At 39.2% G+C, this 17,965-nt stretch overlaps 1 protein-coding gene and 1 non-coding gene across 3 annotated transcripts in view; both read right to left on the minus strand.

Moving 5' to 3' along the window:
• The window catches only part of SETD3 (SET domain containing 3, actin N3(tau)-histidine methyltransferase), a 67,537-nt gene that overhangs the window by 44,152 nt on the left and 5,420 nt on the right, over positions 1-17,965 (minus strand). For both annotated transcript variants that reach the window (XM_065595661.1, XM_005305843.5), the window contains exons 2-3: positions 3,944-4,053; positions 1,502-1,594 (exon numbers count right to left, since the gene is read on the minus strand). In XM_065595661.1, coding sequence (XP_065451733.1) covers positions 1,502-1,594; positions 3,944-4,046 — 196 coding nt within the window. In that variant the 5' untranslated portion in view covers positions 4,047-4,053. The remainder of the gene's footprint in view (positions 1-1,501; positions 1,595-3,943; positions 4,054-17,965) is intronic.
• On the minus strand, positions 8,882-9,018 carry LOC112059226 (U4 spliceosomal RNA). The gene has a single exon (XR_010601169.1). It is a non-coding gene; the product is annotated as a U4 spliceosomal RNA (small nuclear RNA).

Here is a 17,965-nt window from a genome sequence, read left to right on the forward strand (position 1 = left end):
ATTAAAGTTGAGTACAGATCAGTGATTTAGGGTAAAACATATTAGAAGAATGTTTCAATTATCTCAAAACAATCACCAGGAAATTCAGAGTAAAGGTTAACCTTCAAACACATCCAAACTTGTTAAGGTACGGAAATGCACAGTTAATGCATTCAAGCAATTTAAACTCTACCCAGTAGTAATGTCATGAAATATCCTTACAGTTATGATTAGTGCATAATATGGTTTGTAGTCCCAAATTAAATTAAAACAGATTTTTAAGGACTTTTTTTTCCATTTGATTTTTTTATTATAAACACAACAGAAAATAGGTTGATGATCAAGTGAATATTGCTGTTTATAAAGTTAAAATTCAATTTATGAAAAATCACTGTTAAACGCAGTCTGTCATGTCTGGTAACACATTTCAAATTAGAATATGGTATAACACATTCAGTATGATTAACTCAAAATTTTAACTCTTGCAGAGCTACCATGGTCTAGTTGTCAGACAATGGGGTTGGGAATCACAAGTCCTGGTTGAGCTCTATTCCCAAACTGACCACTGCCTTACTGAGACATTAGGAAAACCACAACCTTCTGATGCCAAAGCTTCCCTGTTTATAAATAGGGATAATTCCTCTGTAACTTGCTATTGCATTCTTAGATGGAAGTATTTTTATTTATTAATTTATTTATTAATCACAAATAGCTCATCTCAATCAAATTTTGTTTGTCCCTTTTGTAGAACTTTTATTAACTAAGAATTAACTTCATAATAAGGCTATTTTTAGACAGCGTTCATACATAAATCTCAGATATTAAGTTTAAAAAGTGAAAAAAAGCTATTTACGGGTCAGTGCATAAAACTATATCCCATGGCTCGGGTTAGACGATGATTATACCACAACAGAAAATTAATTCTAGACCATATATTAAATGGGAAAAGCCAAAACCTGCTGAGGCAAATTAATAGCCCACCCAAATCTTGTCTACCCTGCAATTCAAACCTTCTCTCAGGGTGAGGTAAAACCATAGGTTTAGCTATGTGATTATGTCAGATGAGAACAGCTACTACAATATCCCACACAATAGTTTCGTGTCATTTTGAAATAGAATTCCAGTCACAAACTGACATTATTTCTGTTGTCATACAAAGACACTTATTCTGCCATTAGCATGTTGTCCAGGGAATTATTTCTTTTTTTTTTTTTTTTAATTCCTTCCTTCCTAGCAATGTCTGAACTTCTGTCTTAATCCAAAGAGACACTTAAGTTAAACAAAACACTGTACCAGCACTTAAGAAGTGCCTAAGCAAGAAGCAAAAAGACTTCCTTACAGAGGTCATTTTGACTTCAACTTCCTGTCTTTATGAAGTTTGTCAATATGTTACTTTTCACTAGCAATATCTCCTGTATTTGAATGATTTTCCATGCACCTGTACAGTAGTTTGGTATAGATCTCACTGATATGCTACTCCATGATACACAAGTTGCTCTAAATTTTGCTGTTTTTCTATTACCTTTTTGTTTTTTGCGGATTTTCTCAACAAGAGCTCGAATCTGTACATATTCTTCCCATTCCTTTCCAGGACCAGGGGTTGGGCTGCTGCATTCTGGAAGCCAAAAATATCAAAATAAGAACATTTTAATACAGTTTAGTCCTTTTATCATCTTGAGAAAGGCCTTACTTTTATGCTAACTTTAATTGGACCTTACTACCAAATGTCCTTCACTAGATACAATATTGGACAAAACACGTATTGTGTAAACACTATAAGTTTCCTATTCTTTGAAATGCATGTAGTAGAGCTTTCCATTTCTCATATTACTTGCCTCAAAATATGCCACTTTGATCCATTTGTCTATTCTCTAAGAAATAAAAAAGATCCAATAGCTAAAAAAATTACAAAGAAGAATAAAAACTAAAGGGACAGAACCATCACCAGAAGGTTTCTTCAAAATGGAGAAGATCCTTGTAACAAAAATAGATAACAGCAACAATACTTGGGTCAGGTGAAAGATAAACTTACTATTACTATTGTCCTAATTACGTTAATACAATGCTGTGAAATACTATGTGGGTCGGGGAAGGGAGAGAGATTTAACAATTTTCTTGCTTTGGACTATATCAACAACCATCCCAGCAACACTACGTAAAGTCATTGTGCCATTTACCCAATTCTGGATGCGACTGAAATGCACACTTAAGTTTATACAAGCAAAAACTATCTTTTTCAACCTGATTAGAACACTAGACCTTCAGGTTTGAAGTATCAAAGCATAGCCAAAAAAAAAGTAGGCATTAGGGCCTTGTCTCTGCTTGGAAAAAATCAGGATACACAATTCACCTGTGATAGTAATGAATGTGTAGAGTAGAAAGTGCAAAAGCAAGCTATAGTGTAGGACTCAAATGGTATTACCACTTCATTGTCTTACCACTCTGAACAATGGTGGCTACAAATCCTAATTTTCTTGGTATAGCATTTGAGTGCATCTAACAATAGGAAAATCAGGACCTGTTTTTCAACAATGGCGCAGCTGCAGTGTCACTACCAATGAGAGCTACTGTGGACAGGGATCAGATGCTGTACCGCCATGTCATGAAAACCAGCTGTCTTTCATAACGATGATAAACACACTGAGCTCTTTCTACACTAGCCTATATACCATCAGTAGCAAAAGTGAAACTGACTTTCTTAGTTACTCCTGGGGGCATTCTGAGCCAAAAAATTAAAAATCCTGTGCATAATATCATAAGATCCTGCAAAATTCTGCAAATTTTATTTATCAAAACAACTACATAATCACACCAGTTTCAATTATTTTGGTAATTATTTCAAAATACCTGTCAGCAAGTATGTCTGTAACAATACAGACACACAAATTCCCCCAGGAGTAGAGAGTTAAAGAAACCCCTATAACAATCCAGTTGTTTCGCTGCTCCCTTGCCCTCCACCCCCAGAGCCCAGCCACAGCCCCGCCCCCAGATACCAGAAACCCCTCCCCCCAGAGTCCACTCACTCCCCTCTCCCCCAGAGCCCAACCGTGGCCCACACACATGATCCAAAAGGGAGAAACAGCCTGAGTCCCAGGCTTGCACGGAGTTTCCTGCACGCGGACCTCTCCTTCCCTCAGGACATGCTGGGAACTACAGCTGCCAGGAACCCTCTAACTCCCTCCCCATCCCCCCAGCAGTGTCTTCTACGGGCAAGCTGGGGTCTGCTGGGTCTATCGGCTCCTAGTGGTGGCTAGCAGCACTGCATCCCATTTCTGTGGGGGAAAGGAAATTCTGCGCGCATGTTAATTTCTGCAAAATTCTACATTGTGCAGTGGTGCAGAATTCCCCCAGGAGTACTTAGCGTAAACAAAGCCTATCCAATGGAAGTCATTGGGTGAGCTCAAAATCCTTCGATAGGAGCTTAGGGCTATTTGTAGCGCCAAGCACCACAACTGAATGATGGAGAAGGTTCATAAATAAAGGATACAATTAAAGTTCTCTTTAAAAGGCTGAACATATCAATGAAGAATGCAATTATTTCAAGTTGCATTGTTTCTCCAACAGGTAACCATACTGCTCCGATACCACAAGTTATACTTTAATTCAAAATATTTTCCATTTGTTAATCAGAACGGTATAATCCTCTATGTTTACAATTCAGTAAGATATTTTAAACAAAGATGCTTTGCCAAGTAAGCTTAAGTAGGGTTTTTGGTCTGATCCATTTTAAATGTGCAGGCACATTAGTAAAACTTCAAACTGCACAAAATATTATATATCTGATATATACAAAGTCAAACTGAAATTTTGGTATAGCTGTAGATAAGAGATTGGAATCTCAAGGTGACACTTCCATGAAACTTAACTAATGCAATACAGTATTAAAAGGGGAAAACAGGTCTTTTTTAACTCATCCTACCCCCTCTCCTGCTTTCTACAAAGATGTACAGAAAATTAAACTTACTCTGTAATAATTCACTAATTAGATTCAACATTTCTTTTGGAGAAACTGTTGCTGTAGCTCCTGTACCTGACTTCTGAGTTTTCACTCTGCTCTTCTTCCCCATCTTCCAACTAGAAAGGATAAACAGACAAACTGCAATTCATTACAAGAAGCAAAATATAGTAACGAAAATGTGGAGTAGACAGGGTCCTCTCCTGTTAGATGCTTTAAAAAAGAAAAAAAAAGCATTAATAGTTATTTCATTAAAGTTTTTGCATACAACTACAGTAGAAGTATACCTTATATAGGGATAGAAAAATATTTTTTAATATGACAAACTGATATGGTGTATCTATATTGTCCTTAAGAAAAAAGCATCCGTGATGTGTATTTAGCAAATATTAGGATAAAACAACAGTCATACTATGGACACCAACTATCATATGACAACTTACATTTTACTCTGAATTAAGTTGATACTTGTTTGATTGGCCCAACCAAGTAAAGAGTAATTCAAAATGAACAGCAAGTGCTACTTCAAGATAAAACTAAAATTATTATTTATGTATGTAACCCCTTTGGAGGAGGTACTCCTGAAATACCACACTGAGCCTCTAGGGGACTCATCCCAAACTACAGTAGTAATGATGACAGTGGTTCAGGACTCTGTTTCCCAGGCTCCAGGGCAGAGGTAGAACTGGCTAGGAACACTACTAGGACCAATCATGAGCCAGGACTCAGAAAAAAGGGGCTGAGTTTACTTTCAGTTGGCTGTGTTTGGAATGTAGCAGGAACAAGAGCTACACAACCAGGGACAACCCTTCTCCCTCCACATTGCTTCCCAAGGGAAGACGGAGTCCTTTTGGGTCAGTGAACAGTGTCATCCCAGAAAAGACTAGAAACCCAGGAGGTTGAGGAGAGACTCAAGGTCAGGCTACCAAGAGCCAGCCTAATTGCACATTGGAATCCAGACCAAAAAGCCAAAAGGACGATCTCACCATCTTTGGTGTGGAAACTTTGTTAAAACACCCTTGTTTATTTTGATATTAAATCTACCACCGATTTCAGTGCTGCACCAGCTATCGAAGACTGAGCCTAAACTCATCATATGCCTAGGCTGGTGCTGGGAGGGAGCAGGATGGTATGTATTGGCTGTAAATGTTGGGAGGGGTAGAGTTTATGTATTGTTTATTTTGTCTTTTATTATTCTAATCCCTTTATCCATTGTATCCTACCCTGAATTTCCCAAAACCTAATAAAGCCCCGGTTACTCTTTTATTTCTCTGGAAGTTGTAATAGGTATTTTATTGTGCTCTGACACGCCTCTATATGAGATTGGGTGTTGAATATTTTCCCCAGGGACAATCCCTCTATGTTCTCTGCACCAGGAGGGGTTTCTTTGGGAGGAGGCACCGGGCGCCACCATAGGAGAACCCAGAACCCATACCCCAGAGGAGAAAAGGGAGAAGATAGCAGCCACACCCTAGGTATAGGTTACATGTACATTTGCTAGAGCTGTCCATCTGTGGCTTAATACAGCCAGTTAAGAAAAATATGTTTTTACAACCACAATAATGGAGCCATTGGTCTACTAATTCTTAAGATGATTTTTTAGAGGAACTGGGCTATTGTAGTCGGTAAACTATTTTAAATATGGATAAACTTGTTCCAGAAGAGCAACTTTATCACATCAAAAACCTTAAACTGCTTTGGAAGTTGTAACTTTGGAAAAAGTTACAAAGTTGGAAAAGCAGCTTTGAACACAGTTGGCTATAGGTTTTGTTATGAGTGTGGAGTAGAGAACATCATGTGCATGTTATGAGGATCAGATATACATGTATCTAGTCACAGCAGTTTCATACAAAGAGACATGAAAGTGGTACCTTGTACAGCTTAGTCATAGGATAATCTAACCTCTCAGAGTACATTAATATACTGTGAAGCTATATTAGTATGGAACATAGTCAGAAATGGGAATCTATTTGCATTTAAAGCACTACTAAAATATAATTCATTACCAAGTATATTATGGACTCCAGCTTCTTCAATGCGATGAAAAAAACAAGAGGCAAATTTAAAAGGTACAGTAAAGCAACAGTATTAATTTCATAGTAGAAAAGATTTGTTTTAAAGCAAGTTTTTATAAATTCAAACCGAAACCGAACCCACAAAGAAGAAAAAAAGTTCTAAGTCAAGACTAACACAGCACCCATCTCAGACTGTGGTGCTGAGGCATCACACCACAAATCTATCACAAGAACCAACAAATTCTGTGAACAATGTTTTTGGATTGATTGTACAATCCTGATAAATGTGTTTTCATACAAGTGGTTAAACTTTTTACAGCAGATTGTTACCAATATATGGTCATGAGCTAAATTCTACCCACGTTTTCATTTTCTCCTTTGAAAATGTATTTGTCATGTCCAGACTCTTGTTTCTTGTCATCAGAATGTGTGTCTGGAAACAAAATCTTGCCTGCAAAATTAAACTAGCAAGCCCACTTCACATAACAGAAAAGCAAGCAGTGGACTGTGGTATCTTGAGATATTGTGATAAGACATTTCCTTTTATGAAACTCTCCATTTTGATCACAACTATACATTCCTATCCAGTTCACAAATCAGAAAGCCATTATTACCCCTCCCCCCAAAAAAGAAACTCAGAATCAGTTGTTCAGATCTATTAAATATTGTTAATCTAATGAAAAAAAAACCCAAAACCAACCATGTGCACTGCTCAGCAAAAATAAGAATTTCTACTGAGTTGTCACCACACACATTTGTGCGTAGAAGTCTTCTCCAAAACCATCCCAGTACAGCTAGCATTTACTAGGAAGAGAACTTCCTAATGGTCTCATTTAGATAACAAAATATTGCTCCATAAGAGAGGCCCAAGACTACTTTAATTAGTAGGAGAAGACAGAACTGTAATCCACTTACATGTCGACAGAACAGTGTATTTAAGCAACAGTTCTTCCCAGTCACATGGTTTACCTGCAAATGAGGGACTGCAATGATAGCGTCATGCTGAAGAAAGCCATATAAGAGACAACACAGTCCTTTATTAGGAAGTAGAGAATACGTCTAGCTGATTTGTGGAACTACTTTTATAATGAGAGTTAAATTCAGATTTCACCGGTGATAAAAGATTTAGGATTTGATAAAAAAAAAAAAAATCAGTATTATTGTTCTAACACCCTGGAAACATGTAACTACAGAAAATTGATCCTTCCATTCTGATTTAAAATAAAGTCTGAATTACAAGAGAAAATGTGTACTGAAGATTAATAAAAACCAAAACTCTTTCCAAGAAAAATTAAATAAAGGACCCTGGTTTGCCAATAAGGAAAGACATGCGCCTTAGCAGAATACACATGACAAATGTGGCAGAAACATAAAAGTTGTATGAAAACAGACTAAAATAAGATTTGGATTAGGGCCTACAGATTTGAATGACCACGAATAGCTGTGGTCTAATTCTCTCTCTCTCTTTTTTTTTAATGTCTCATCTTTCTATCCAAATGATAATTCTGTGCAGAACTAATGAAAGTGTCCAGCAAAAAGAAAAGAATACACTGATACAGTGATAAATAAGCTTGGTTACGTGCCACAGCCACATTTCCAAATAGAGAGTATCAGCTAGCTTGGCAAAAAGAAGCATGCACAAACAGTGGCAGTGATGGGTTTAACTGATCTTCCCCCTCTAACACTGCTGGCAAAGAGAAGCTTTGTTGCATCAGGCTCTGAATTGCTGTCCTAACCACACACAAAGAACATTGCTTTAATGAGTTATAAAATGCCCCACCCCCTTTTTTTAACAGCTTTTGAAAGAATGAACATTAAACACTTCTACCAAACATTTTTCCCTAAAAGGCACTTAAGTTTGTAGCAATTTCAAATTTTTAAAATGACTGCCTAAAAACAGAATATGTAAGCAACCCGCGAATCCACTAGTATATAGTTTTATAGAGCTTTTCTTTGTCATAACATTATAGACCTATAGAAATATGGTGCTATGTTTCCATGTCAAGCTCTAAAATATGGACATTTCAAGACAATACTTCAGGACAGACTAACTGTTGTACAGAGTTCAATCACTGGGACATACTGATGGAGAGTAGATAATGGCACAACTGGCAGAATTAAGGTTCCTACAACAATTGAGAGGGCTCCCCAATACCTATGTAGGAGAATAGTAGAGTTAAATTGCTCTGAACACTTTTAATGACAAATTTTTGACTGTTAATTTTTTCAAAATATTACCTCTTATTGCTGTGGGGAAAAAAATAAATATGTTTAAGTGTTTGTGACACAAAAAACAGGCAACTGTCAATAAATGGGAGGGGTGAGAAAAGATTTATAATTTTTAAGAAATCAGTTTATGTGTCTATAATGAGCACTACTTTTACTTGCAACCACCACCCGTGTAGTGTTACTTGGAAGCCACATGTTCACACCTTGTCACTTTTAAGGAATTATTATAGATGCTCATGTTACTAATAATTACTTCTGCAAAAAGATACCAAGATTAATGACAGACAAGTGAACCTTGCATGAATAGATAATATTTATTACTTCCATCACAGTTTAACCTGCTCATACAGTATAAACCTATGGTTGTCAGCAATGCCATTTCCCAATTCTAGCACTAACCCTGTATCTTCGACCCTTGCTACATGTCTGTTCGGAGAAAGTACACCTACAGAACTGTAGATGTTTGACTGATTGCTTGAGTAGCACCAGGAAAAGCTTCAAAAATACAGCCAGGTAGATGGGACTTGCATATTCCCTAGTGCCAAGTGGCCCTGTGTGTTCTAATAGTGGAAAAACAGAATATATTTCTGAACAAATTTAAAAAATTTATTAAAGTTAATGTTTGAAATCAAATTTACACAAGTTAAGAGGGAAGGTACTGTACATCTGGGGTCGGGCTTGGGTTATGGGGGATTGCAAGTATCGGTTACAAGGTTCACGGGGTACATAAATACCACATAACCAGCATAGATCCAGATTGGGGTGTGGGAGTTTTTCCACTAGCAATAATCACACCTCAGATTAACCTCATTGGCTATGATACTGCCACTGCTATCAATCATCTACACTTGATCTTAGCCATAAGGCCGAGAACTCAATTCTTATTTAAAAAACAACAACAACAACAACAAAAAAAAGCCTTTAAAAACCGAGGAACATAATTAACTCAATTCCAAGATGAGATTAAAGCAGGTGAGACTGGTCATACTAGATACAGAAACATGGGTTCAAAAGACAAAACTTTCTGCTGAAAGTCTTCAGTGAGTAAGACAAACTCAATTACATACAAATCACTAACTCGCCAATGCTCCTTTCAATCTCTTTTTACAATGCAATAGTAGTCTCTCTGACTCCAAGCCAGCCATAAAGTTAATCATTTATTTATGGATTACAAACATCAAACAAAATTGTTAAACCATAACTCCTCTTTCAGAATTTCACTTGGTCTATTACTATTTAAAAACAAAAATTAAGAAAAATGTACTGCTGAAAAATAGTTTTACTGTAAAACAGACTCCTAAAAATGACCAAAACAATAATACCTTGTACTGAATATTAACACCAATGTTAATTATAGTTGATTGTGTATATCATATATGCATATTAATATTAATATTAACATACCAACTGGAACTCAAAAAATGCTGTATTAAAGATTCAATAGACTCAGACTCTAAGGTCAGAAGGGACCATTATGATCATCTAGTCTGACCTCCCGCATGATGCGGGCCACAAAAGCTGACCCACCCACTCCTGGAATAATTCTCTCCCTTGACTCAGCTGTTGAAGTCCCCAAATCATGATTTAACGACTTCAAATTGCTGAGAATCCTCCAGCAAGCGACCCCTGCCCCATGCTGCGGAGAAAGGCGAAAAACCTCCAGGGCCTCTGCCAATCTACCCTGGAGGAAAATTCCTTCCCGACCCCAAATATGGCGATCAGCTGAACCCTGAGCATGCGGGCAAGATTTTCTAGCCAGACCCTCTGGAAAAAGTTCTCTGTAGCAACTTTTAATATCCTATCATTGACCATTGTTACTAATTACCAGCGATGGCACGTTATTGACCTATTGACTAAAATCACTTTTTCCCATCAAACCATCCCCTCCATAAACTTATCAAGCTTAATCTTAAAGCCAGAGAGGTCTTTTGCCCCCACTGTTTCCCTTGGAAGGCTGTTCCAAAACTTCATCCCTCTGATGGTTAGAAACCTTCATCTAATGTCAAGCCTAAACTTCCCGACAGCCAGTTTATATCCATTTGTTATCGTGTCCACATTAGTACTAAGCTGAAATAATTCCTCTCCCTCCCTGGTATTTATCCCTCTGATATATTTAAAGAGAGCAATCATATCCCCCCTCAGCCTTCTTTTGGTTAAGGTAAACAAACCGAGCTCCTTGAGTCTCCTTTCATACAACAGATTTTCCATTCCTCGGATCATCCTAGTGGTCCTTCTTTGTACCCGTTCCAGTTTGATTTCATCCTTTTTAAACATGGGAGACCAGAACTGCACACAGTACTCCAAATGAGGTCTCACCAGTGCCTTGTATAACGGAACCAGCACCTCCTTATCCCTACTAGAAATACCTCGCCTAATGCATCCCAAGACTGCATTAGCTTTTTTCACGGCCACGTCACATTGCCGACTCACTCACCCTGCGATCAACCAGGACTCACACACACACACACAATGGAGATATCCCATCTCCTAGAACTGGAAGGGACCTTGAAAGGTCATCGAGTCCAGCCCCCTGCCTTCACTAGCAGGACCAAGTACTGATTTTGCCCCAGATCCCTAAGTGGCCCCCTCAAGGATTGAACTCACAACCCTGGGTTTAGCAGGCCAATGCTCAAACCACTGAGCTATCGAGGTCCTTCTCCTCTTCCGTTACTTCCAACTGATGCGTCCCCAGCTTATAACTAAAATTCTTGTTAGTCATCCCTAAATGCATAACCTTACACTTCTCACGATTAAATTTCATCCTATTATTATTACTCCAGTTTACAAGGTCATCCAAATCTCCCTGCAGGATATCCCGATCCTTCTCCGAATTGGCAATACCTCCCAACTTTGTGTCATCCGCAAACTTTATCAGCCCACTCCTACATTTGGTTCCGAGGTCAGTAATGAATAGATTAAATAAAATCGGACCCAAAACCGAACCTTGAGGAACTCCACTGGTAACCTCCCTCCAACCTGACAGTTCACCTTTCAGTACGACCCGCTGCAGTCTCCCCTTTAACCAGTTCTTTATCCACCTCTGGATTTTCATGTTGATCCCCATCTTTTCCAATTTAACCAATAATTCCTCATGCGGTACCGCATCAAACGCTTTACTGAAATCGAGGTATCTACAAGTATACAGCTCTGAGGTAGCTGCAGCACACAGAGCGTTCCTTGCATTAGCATGCAGTCTAGCTTTTCACTAAACATTTTGAATCTCTGGAGTAATGTTGAATAGACGTCACAATACATATGCCTGGATCCCAAAAAGCTTCTCCCGTCATTATTTACATCTTGTCCAATCCCAACACAAAACAGCTATTTTCCTAAACACTTTCAGACTCATGAGGTGAGACCATGTATTTCCTGAACACAAATACAAGATTTTAGTGTTTTATAAAAGCAGTCAATAATATCCCCTACTACTGCTCAGTTTGGTGAATCACTGCAGTTAATGGGTGGATCGGTTGGGCAAGAAACAGCACGCATTAGGTCTGGTTATTACGCCAGATAAATCTAAGTCCCTGGCCATTACCATCAAGCAGCCTCTAGGTCCAAATTACAACAAGCTCAGTATTAATAACCTGTCCAGATAGGACAACAAATAGATAGCAAAGGTCAAAATCTTGGGTAGCACCATAGACTTTGCTGGAGAATGCTCAAAATATGTGGACACTTGTATAGCATGTTTCGGGCCTTTCACCGGCCTCTGTGGTACAGCATGACTTCAAGCTTGCCAGAAAGATGAGGATCTGTAGAACTACAAATATACCAACTCTGTTGTAAAACAGTTAAACGTGGGCACCGAGAAAGGCTAAAGAGCACTGGATTGATGTTTTTGATTCTCATCATCTTTGTCAGCTGCTCCACATTAAGTGACAGGACAAGATTAGAAATGAGCATATTTTAAACCGAACCCAACCACCTCCATCAGGCCTGGTTTGGTTTTGGTGGTTTTCTTAGTACGGACACATTATTAGGATAGAAGATCAACAAATTCCAAAGTGTGTTTACCAAGGAATACCACTTTCTGCCCAGCAATCACGTGGTCGCCAAAAGCTTTGTTGGTGCGATAAGACCACCATTGATTGACATGCTGATAGGATATTCAGTTTATCTCAAACATCTAGCTTGAGATCTACCCGAATGGTGCTCAATCTGCAAGGAGGCTATGTCCCTTTGTGATTTGCCGAGACAACAATGATACCAGTGTAAGATTCTTCTCTATAGTACATACTTTGAGGAAGAAAAATATTGTGACAATGCCACATAAGTCAATACTACAGTTTTACTCAGTGCTGCTGTGACCAGCTCATAGACAATATAGTTCCTGTAACATGTAAATGCCTACATAAAAGTGCCCATTTTTAACAGAGGGCAATGGAACACCTAATGTTCCGCCATACATGAATGTGCAAAAAAAAGCTAAATCTGATTTAAAGGTTAAATAAGGACATTTTTCTAAAGTATGAGGAGAAATGTGTCAAGTGTGTACAACAATAGACCCCAAAACTAACTTCATACCAAAGCTATCACTACTCTGAAAAACAAGCAAGCACTAATATAAAAACAAATGCAATTCAATAATGCCATACTAAAAATTAAATAAAAAATTAACAGTTGCTTTCCCTTTCACTCTCCCTATTTAATCTCAAGGTCAATAATGCTAGGAATAATATGAACGTGCTTGATAACTAATTCATGTAGGTTTGTACTGTGAACTATTCTAATACACCAGCAACCCTTACTCTTAAAGTACACTATGACCCAAGTGAGGAAATCATTTTCCGCTGATGTTTTCATCAGTAGACGGAATAGGCTGTTTAAAAAGATAGCAAAAAAGCTATGCCCACGATTGTAAGTGCTTCCCAAAGTATCAGTTTCTTTCCCTTTCCCCAGTAAGAGGTTTTAAGCAGACTTGGTGGTAACACCATTTAGTCAATGACAGAAGCCCGTACAGCACACTTCAGGTTGCTACTTCATATATACACTGCAAGATAATTTGCAGAAGTCATGAATGATTTTTTACAAGTCTATGCATTTGTTTCAATTTTTTTAAACAACTCAACACAGTATCTAAAAGTTTTATTCTTGATGCAATGTTTTAGTTTGATTATTTAGCCAGAAAACTCCAAGTCAGATACAGCATCTGTTTTTCAAAAAGGTCCTGTGCTTTTACCCAGTTTTACAGCTGGGCTAGTGACTGGGGCACAAGGACATCACATGACTTCCTTGAGCTTCAATCACTCCAGCTGTAAAATACATTTGGATTGTTTGGGAACAAATTGCTCGTATGCTTCGTGCTGGAAGAATGGGAAACATGTTTCATCTAATCTAACTGGAAATGTTTCTCTCCAATTCATACAGTACCAAAAAACCCTTCCAAATAAGTCTACACTTATTAGTTAATGGAGACTGCCATGGAGATAGATATATAGATGGGGGGGGGGGGGAAGAGGAGGAATGGTGACTGCCAAAAGAAAGTGTCCCTTGTGGACTAGTTAAACCTGCCCAGTTAAACCGAGTTTTTGCATAATTAAGAAGTCACCTATTAGGTAACATTTTCTACCAAAAGTTCATGTGCTAATATTTAAAACCACTGTAAACACATGCTACTTTTGTCTCCAGATATGAATTCGGCGATTATGAAAGATGCCCAATTGATAGCCCTGAAAACTGAAGTCCTCTGTGTAAACACAAAATACACATAGCAGAGCTGTTTCTACAACTGCAAATTTAAGATCCATAATTCACCACTGCTCTATCTCCAGAAGTGTTAACAGCAGTGCTGGTTGTAGTACAGACAGGACTCGGGTATTTTTACCACTATCTTTATTCAGAGTCAGATAGCAATACTATCTGAATCCTGTCTTATACTACTGCCTTCTGGGATACTAGCACAGTGAAGTTGCAACATTGTTAAATTATAGGTCCTACGCTATAATTGTGTAATTGTAACAATAGTATAAGCTTCCATGGCACTGCCATAGAGCAGTGGTTCCCAAACTGGGGTTTGTGAACCTCTGGGGGCTACAGGGGGTTCTCGTGAAAAAAATTCTGTAATGGCGGACAGAGCTGTCCCTAGGGACCCCAGCACAGGGCCAGCAGCCCGGAGCCCCTGGACTTCCAAGAGTAAGCAACTCAAAGCAAGCATATCTATCACACTGAGGAGATTTAAACTTCAAGACTCCTTATAAGAAATGGAAAGGAAGGCGGATTTTTTTTTTTTAATTAAATAGGTAGCTAATATTGTTTTTAAAATTATTATGAAGAACAAGTTTAAGCTTTGTTGTAATGTGCATTGTTTGCCTGGACTGCTCAAGATCTGAATGCTTGTGTAGGAGGAACTCTTTGAGTTGGCTTCTTAAATACCTTCATGCTGTTTCACATCTGATACTCCTTGATGAAACATATGAGCCTTGTCTTATAACAGGTTTATTCAAAGTGATACAAGCTAGAAAGTGAGATCTCGGAAGAGTGTTGCCATTTTCGTAATGTAATAAAAATACTTAATGATAAATAATAATAAATAGTGTGTAATAAGCATGTCATAAAAACAAATTTTATATTTCCAAGATCACTGCTTTTATAATTTATACTCAGGTAAAGGAGAAAATCCCTGGAAATATTCATTTTTAGGAGGGGGTTCGCGAGACTTGATATTTTAGTGAAAGGGGTTCACAGGTTGTTAAAGTTTGGGAACCACTGCCATAGAGTGACCACCTGTAGGAGCAAGAAGTAGTTCAGTCTCCATTCTGATGTAGCTATTGGATTCTTTCCCAAGGTTGCCAAACATGAGAAGCAATTGTGCTCACTATGCTAGTGGGGTCAGTCCACTGGAAACTGAACCGAGACACACACACTTGTTTCACATAGACCATCCAAAAACTTTTGGTTACTACTAACCTCGACTTGATATAATCTGCCAACCAAGAGGCAGAAATGCCTTATATTCATTAAGAGTTTCCTAAGCCATCAATTCCTCTGTATATTACTTTTTTTAATGGTGACCTGAAGATAAACACACACAACATTTTAGTACTTCGTACAAATGCTCTGAAAATGCAGAGAAATAGGTATCTCAGCACACTAGTATTTTTCATTTGCTTTTTCCTTTTACAGCTCCAGAATTGTATTCCTGCTTCACATAACATTAGAGCTTGGTAAGAAAAGTTTTTTCCAATATTGCAGGGATTTTTAAGAGTTCTCTTTTTCAACTTATAACCAATAAAATAAAAGATACAAAACTATGCCACACTGCATAATTCAGTTAATTGAGATGTCTCCAAGGAACAGATTTAAGGCTAAATACACTTAATGGCAAGGACTACAGCTTATTAGAACTCCTAAGTGAAATGTCCTCAGGTGACTTAATGGCTATTGGGCCTGACGTGAGACATTCTTGTGCCGGTTGTTAATTTTTTCCTCAACATCCTTCTGTCCATCCTTAGTTAGGATACAAGGAGAAAGTGGCTGAAGTGCTTTACCACTGCCTGCCAGGCTGCTCCTTTCCAGGCAATTATTCTGAGCTACCATGCTGGCATCTCACATCTGTCCCTGCCACTGGACAGGTAGACTCAGTCTATCTCAGAGTAAATGTGCTCCTCCCCAATTCCATGGGCCTTTACAGAAATGCAATGGGCTCATCCCAGCTTTGAAGCTCACCACGTCAATGACTTTTACTATATACCCCTGACTAAAACTGGGGGGGCAGGGGAGCAGCTCGGAAGGGTGGCCTGGGGGGCGGGGGGGAGCACTGCGGGTGCTGGGGAGGGGGTCGAGGCCTGGGGACGGAGCCGCAGGTCCTGGGGGGGGGGGGGGGGAGTCACGGCCCAGGGATGTTACGGGTGCTCGGACAGGGGGAGCAGGTACCCGGGAGGGGGTGCTGGGGTGGGGGGTGGCTTGCAGCCTGGGGGGGGGTGTTGGTGGGGCTGGCTCCCTACCTGGCTCCTGGGAAGCGGGGACCCCACCTCCTAGCTCCACGTGCTGCCGCTGCTCCGCCCCAAGCCCCCTTCTGCAGTTGCTGTCGCCCTTCTGGTAAGCACCCCAATCCCCAGCTCTGAATCTCCCCCTCACACCCAAACTCCTGCGGCTGGAGGGCGAGGGCAAGACTGCCCCAGCAGTGGCCGGTGTGCCTGGCCCAGGGGCTGCCTGAGCTGCTCAGGCGGCTCCCAGGCCAGGTGCACTGGCCGCTGCAGAAGTCACGGAAAGTCACAGAATCCGTGACTTCCTTGACAAACATGGAGCCTTATTAATGATGAACTAAATGTTAACTTTGTTTTAAGATGTAACTTTGTTTAAGATGTTACCTCCCACCTAGTGATCCAAATACAAGTTATTGCTTCCTCTTAAATTGAAGAAAGGGTGGCAATACCATACCATGCCATCCTTACTTCTGTGCTGCTGTTGGCGGTGACTCTGCCTTCAGAACTGGGCTCCCAGCCAGCAGCTGCCACGCTCCAGCTGCCCAGCTCTGAAGGCAGCAGCAGCAGCGCAGAAGTAAGGGTATCAGTACTGCAACCCCTTCCCCCGCCCCCATAACTTTGCAACTGTTCCACAACTCCTTTTTGGGTCAGGATCCCTACAATTATAACTGTGAAATTTCAGATTTAAATAGGTGAAATCATGAAATTTATGATTTTTAAAATCCCATGCCCGTGAAATTCACCAAAATGGCCTGTGAATTTGGTAGGATCCTAACTATTAGGTCGTGCAGAACTAGAAACACCTCTGAATACAATGGATAGTTGAGATGTTCTTAGAACCCCCCAGGTTAGCTTTCAACAAACTATTGTGCTTATCACAGCAAAAAAATAAAGTCAGTAAAGGCCACATATTTAGCATAATGTAATACAAGAAATAATTCATGTGAATTTACAGAGGACTTCTGGGCTTTGGTAAGAATTACAGTACATTCTTGTGTCAATTATCAGAAAAACGTGCAAATGTCAGCCAGTAAGTGAAATTTCTTTTCATCCTTTCAGAAGTCACTACTTCTAAGTATGGTGCAAGTGAAGTAATTCTCAAGTCTTAGGTAGTAAAAGAAAGCTTAAGAAATCCAATAGTGTTCCAATCAGCAGGACTGAAGGCTAAAGGATTTTTATTATCATCATCTTTGTTCCAGTGCCACTTAATCATTTCAAAGCATCTGAATACAGAGTGAGCCCATCTCTTAATTTTAAGGCTGTCATCTGCATAGTGGCCTCACCTTTGGTCAACCACAGCTGTAGTACTTACTTCCTGCCTGCAAGGACAAGGGGGTTAACTCATCCAAGGCTAGCTTTAATTTCTATCTAATAGGTGGCAACCAGAGGTAACTAATCCATTTTCTCAACATTAGAAAGCAACATGCCTGATCTGCTTTGGTCCTAGAGAACTCAAATTGTCATATTACTCCAGAATCCAACCACCTCTCAAAGTAACTCTATAAATGGCTTGCCATATACTCCAATATTTCCTAAAATCTGCTATTCTAATTGCTATATTATATCATTCTAATTTAAAACAATTAAACAAATGAATGGCAGTTTAAATGTAGAAACTATTTCTTCATATTTTTAACATTTAGCTATATATGAAAAAAGGAGATGCTAACATTTTACAAAAACGTAGCCCTCATTTACCTCAACTATGGAAAGTGGTATTTCCTGAATTGAAGCCCTCTTTTTGACTGCTTACTCCAACAGCAGCAAAACTGAACATACTGAAGTTAAATTTGCCCTAATATCTGGGATTATGTTGGGCACAGTGGTGTGGCACCTGTAATCCCAACTACGTGGGAGGC

The sequence above is a fragment of the Chrysemys picta genome, chromosome 4 (assembly GCF_011386835.1).
Source record: "Chrysemys picta bellii isolate R12L10 chromosome 4, ASM1138683v2, whole genome shotgun sequence".
Lineage (NCBI taxonomy): Eukaryota > Metazoa > Chordata > Testudines > Emydidae > Chrysemys > Chrysemys picta.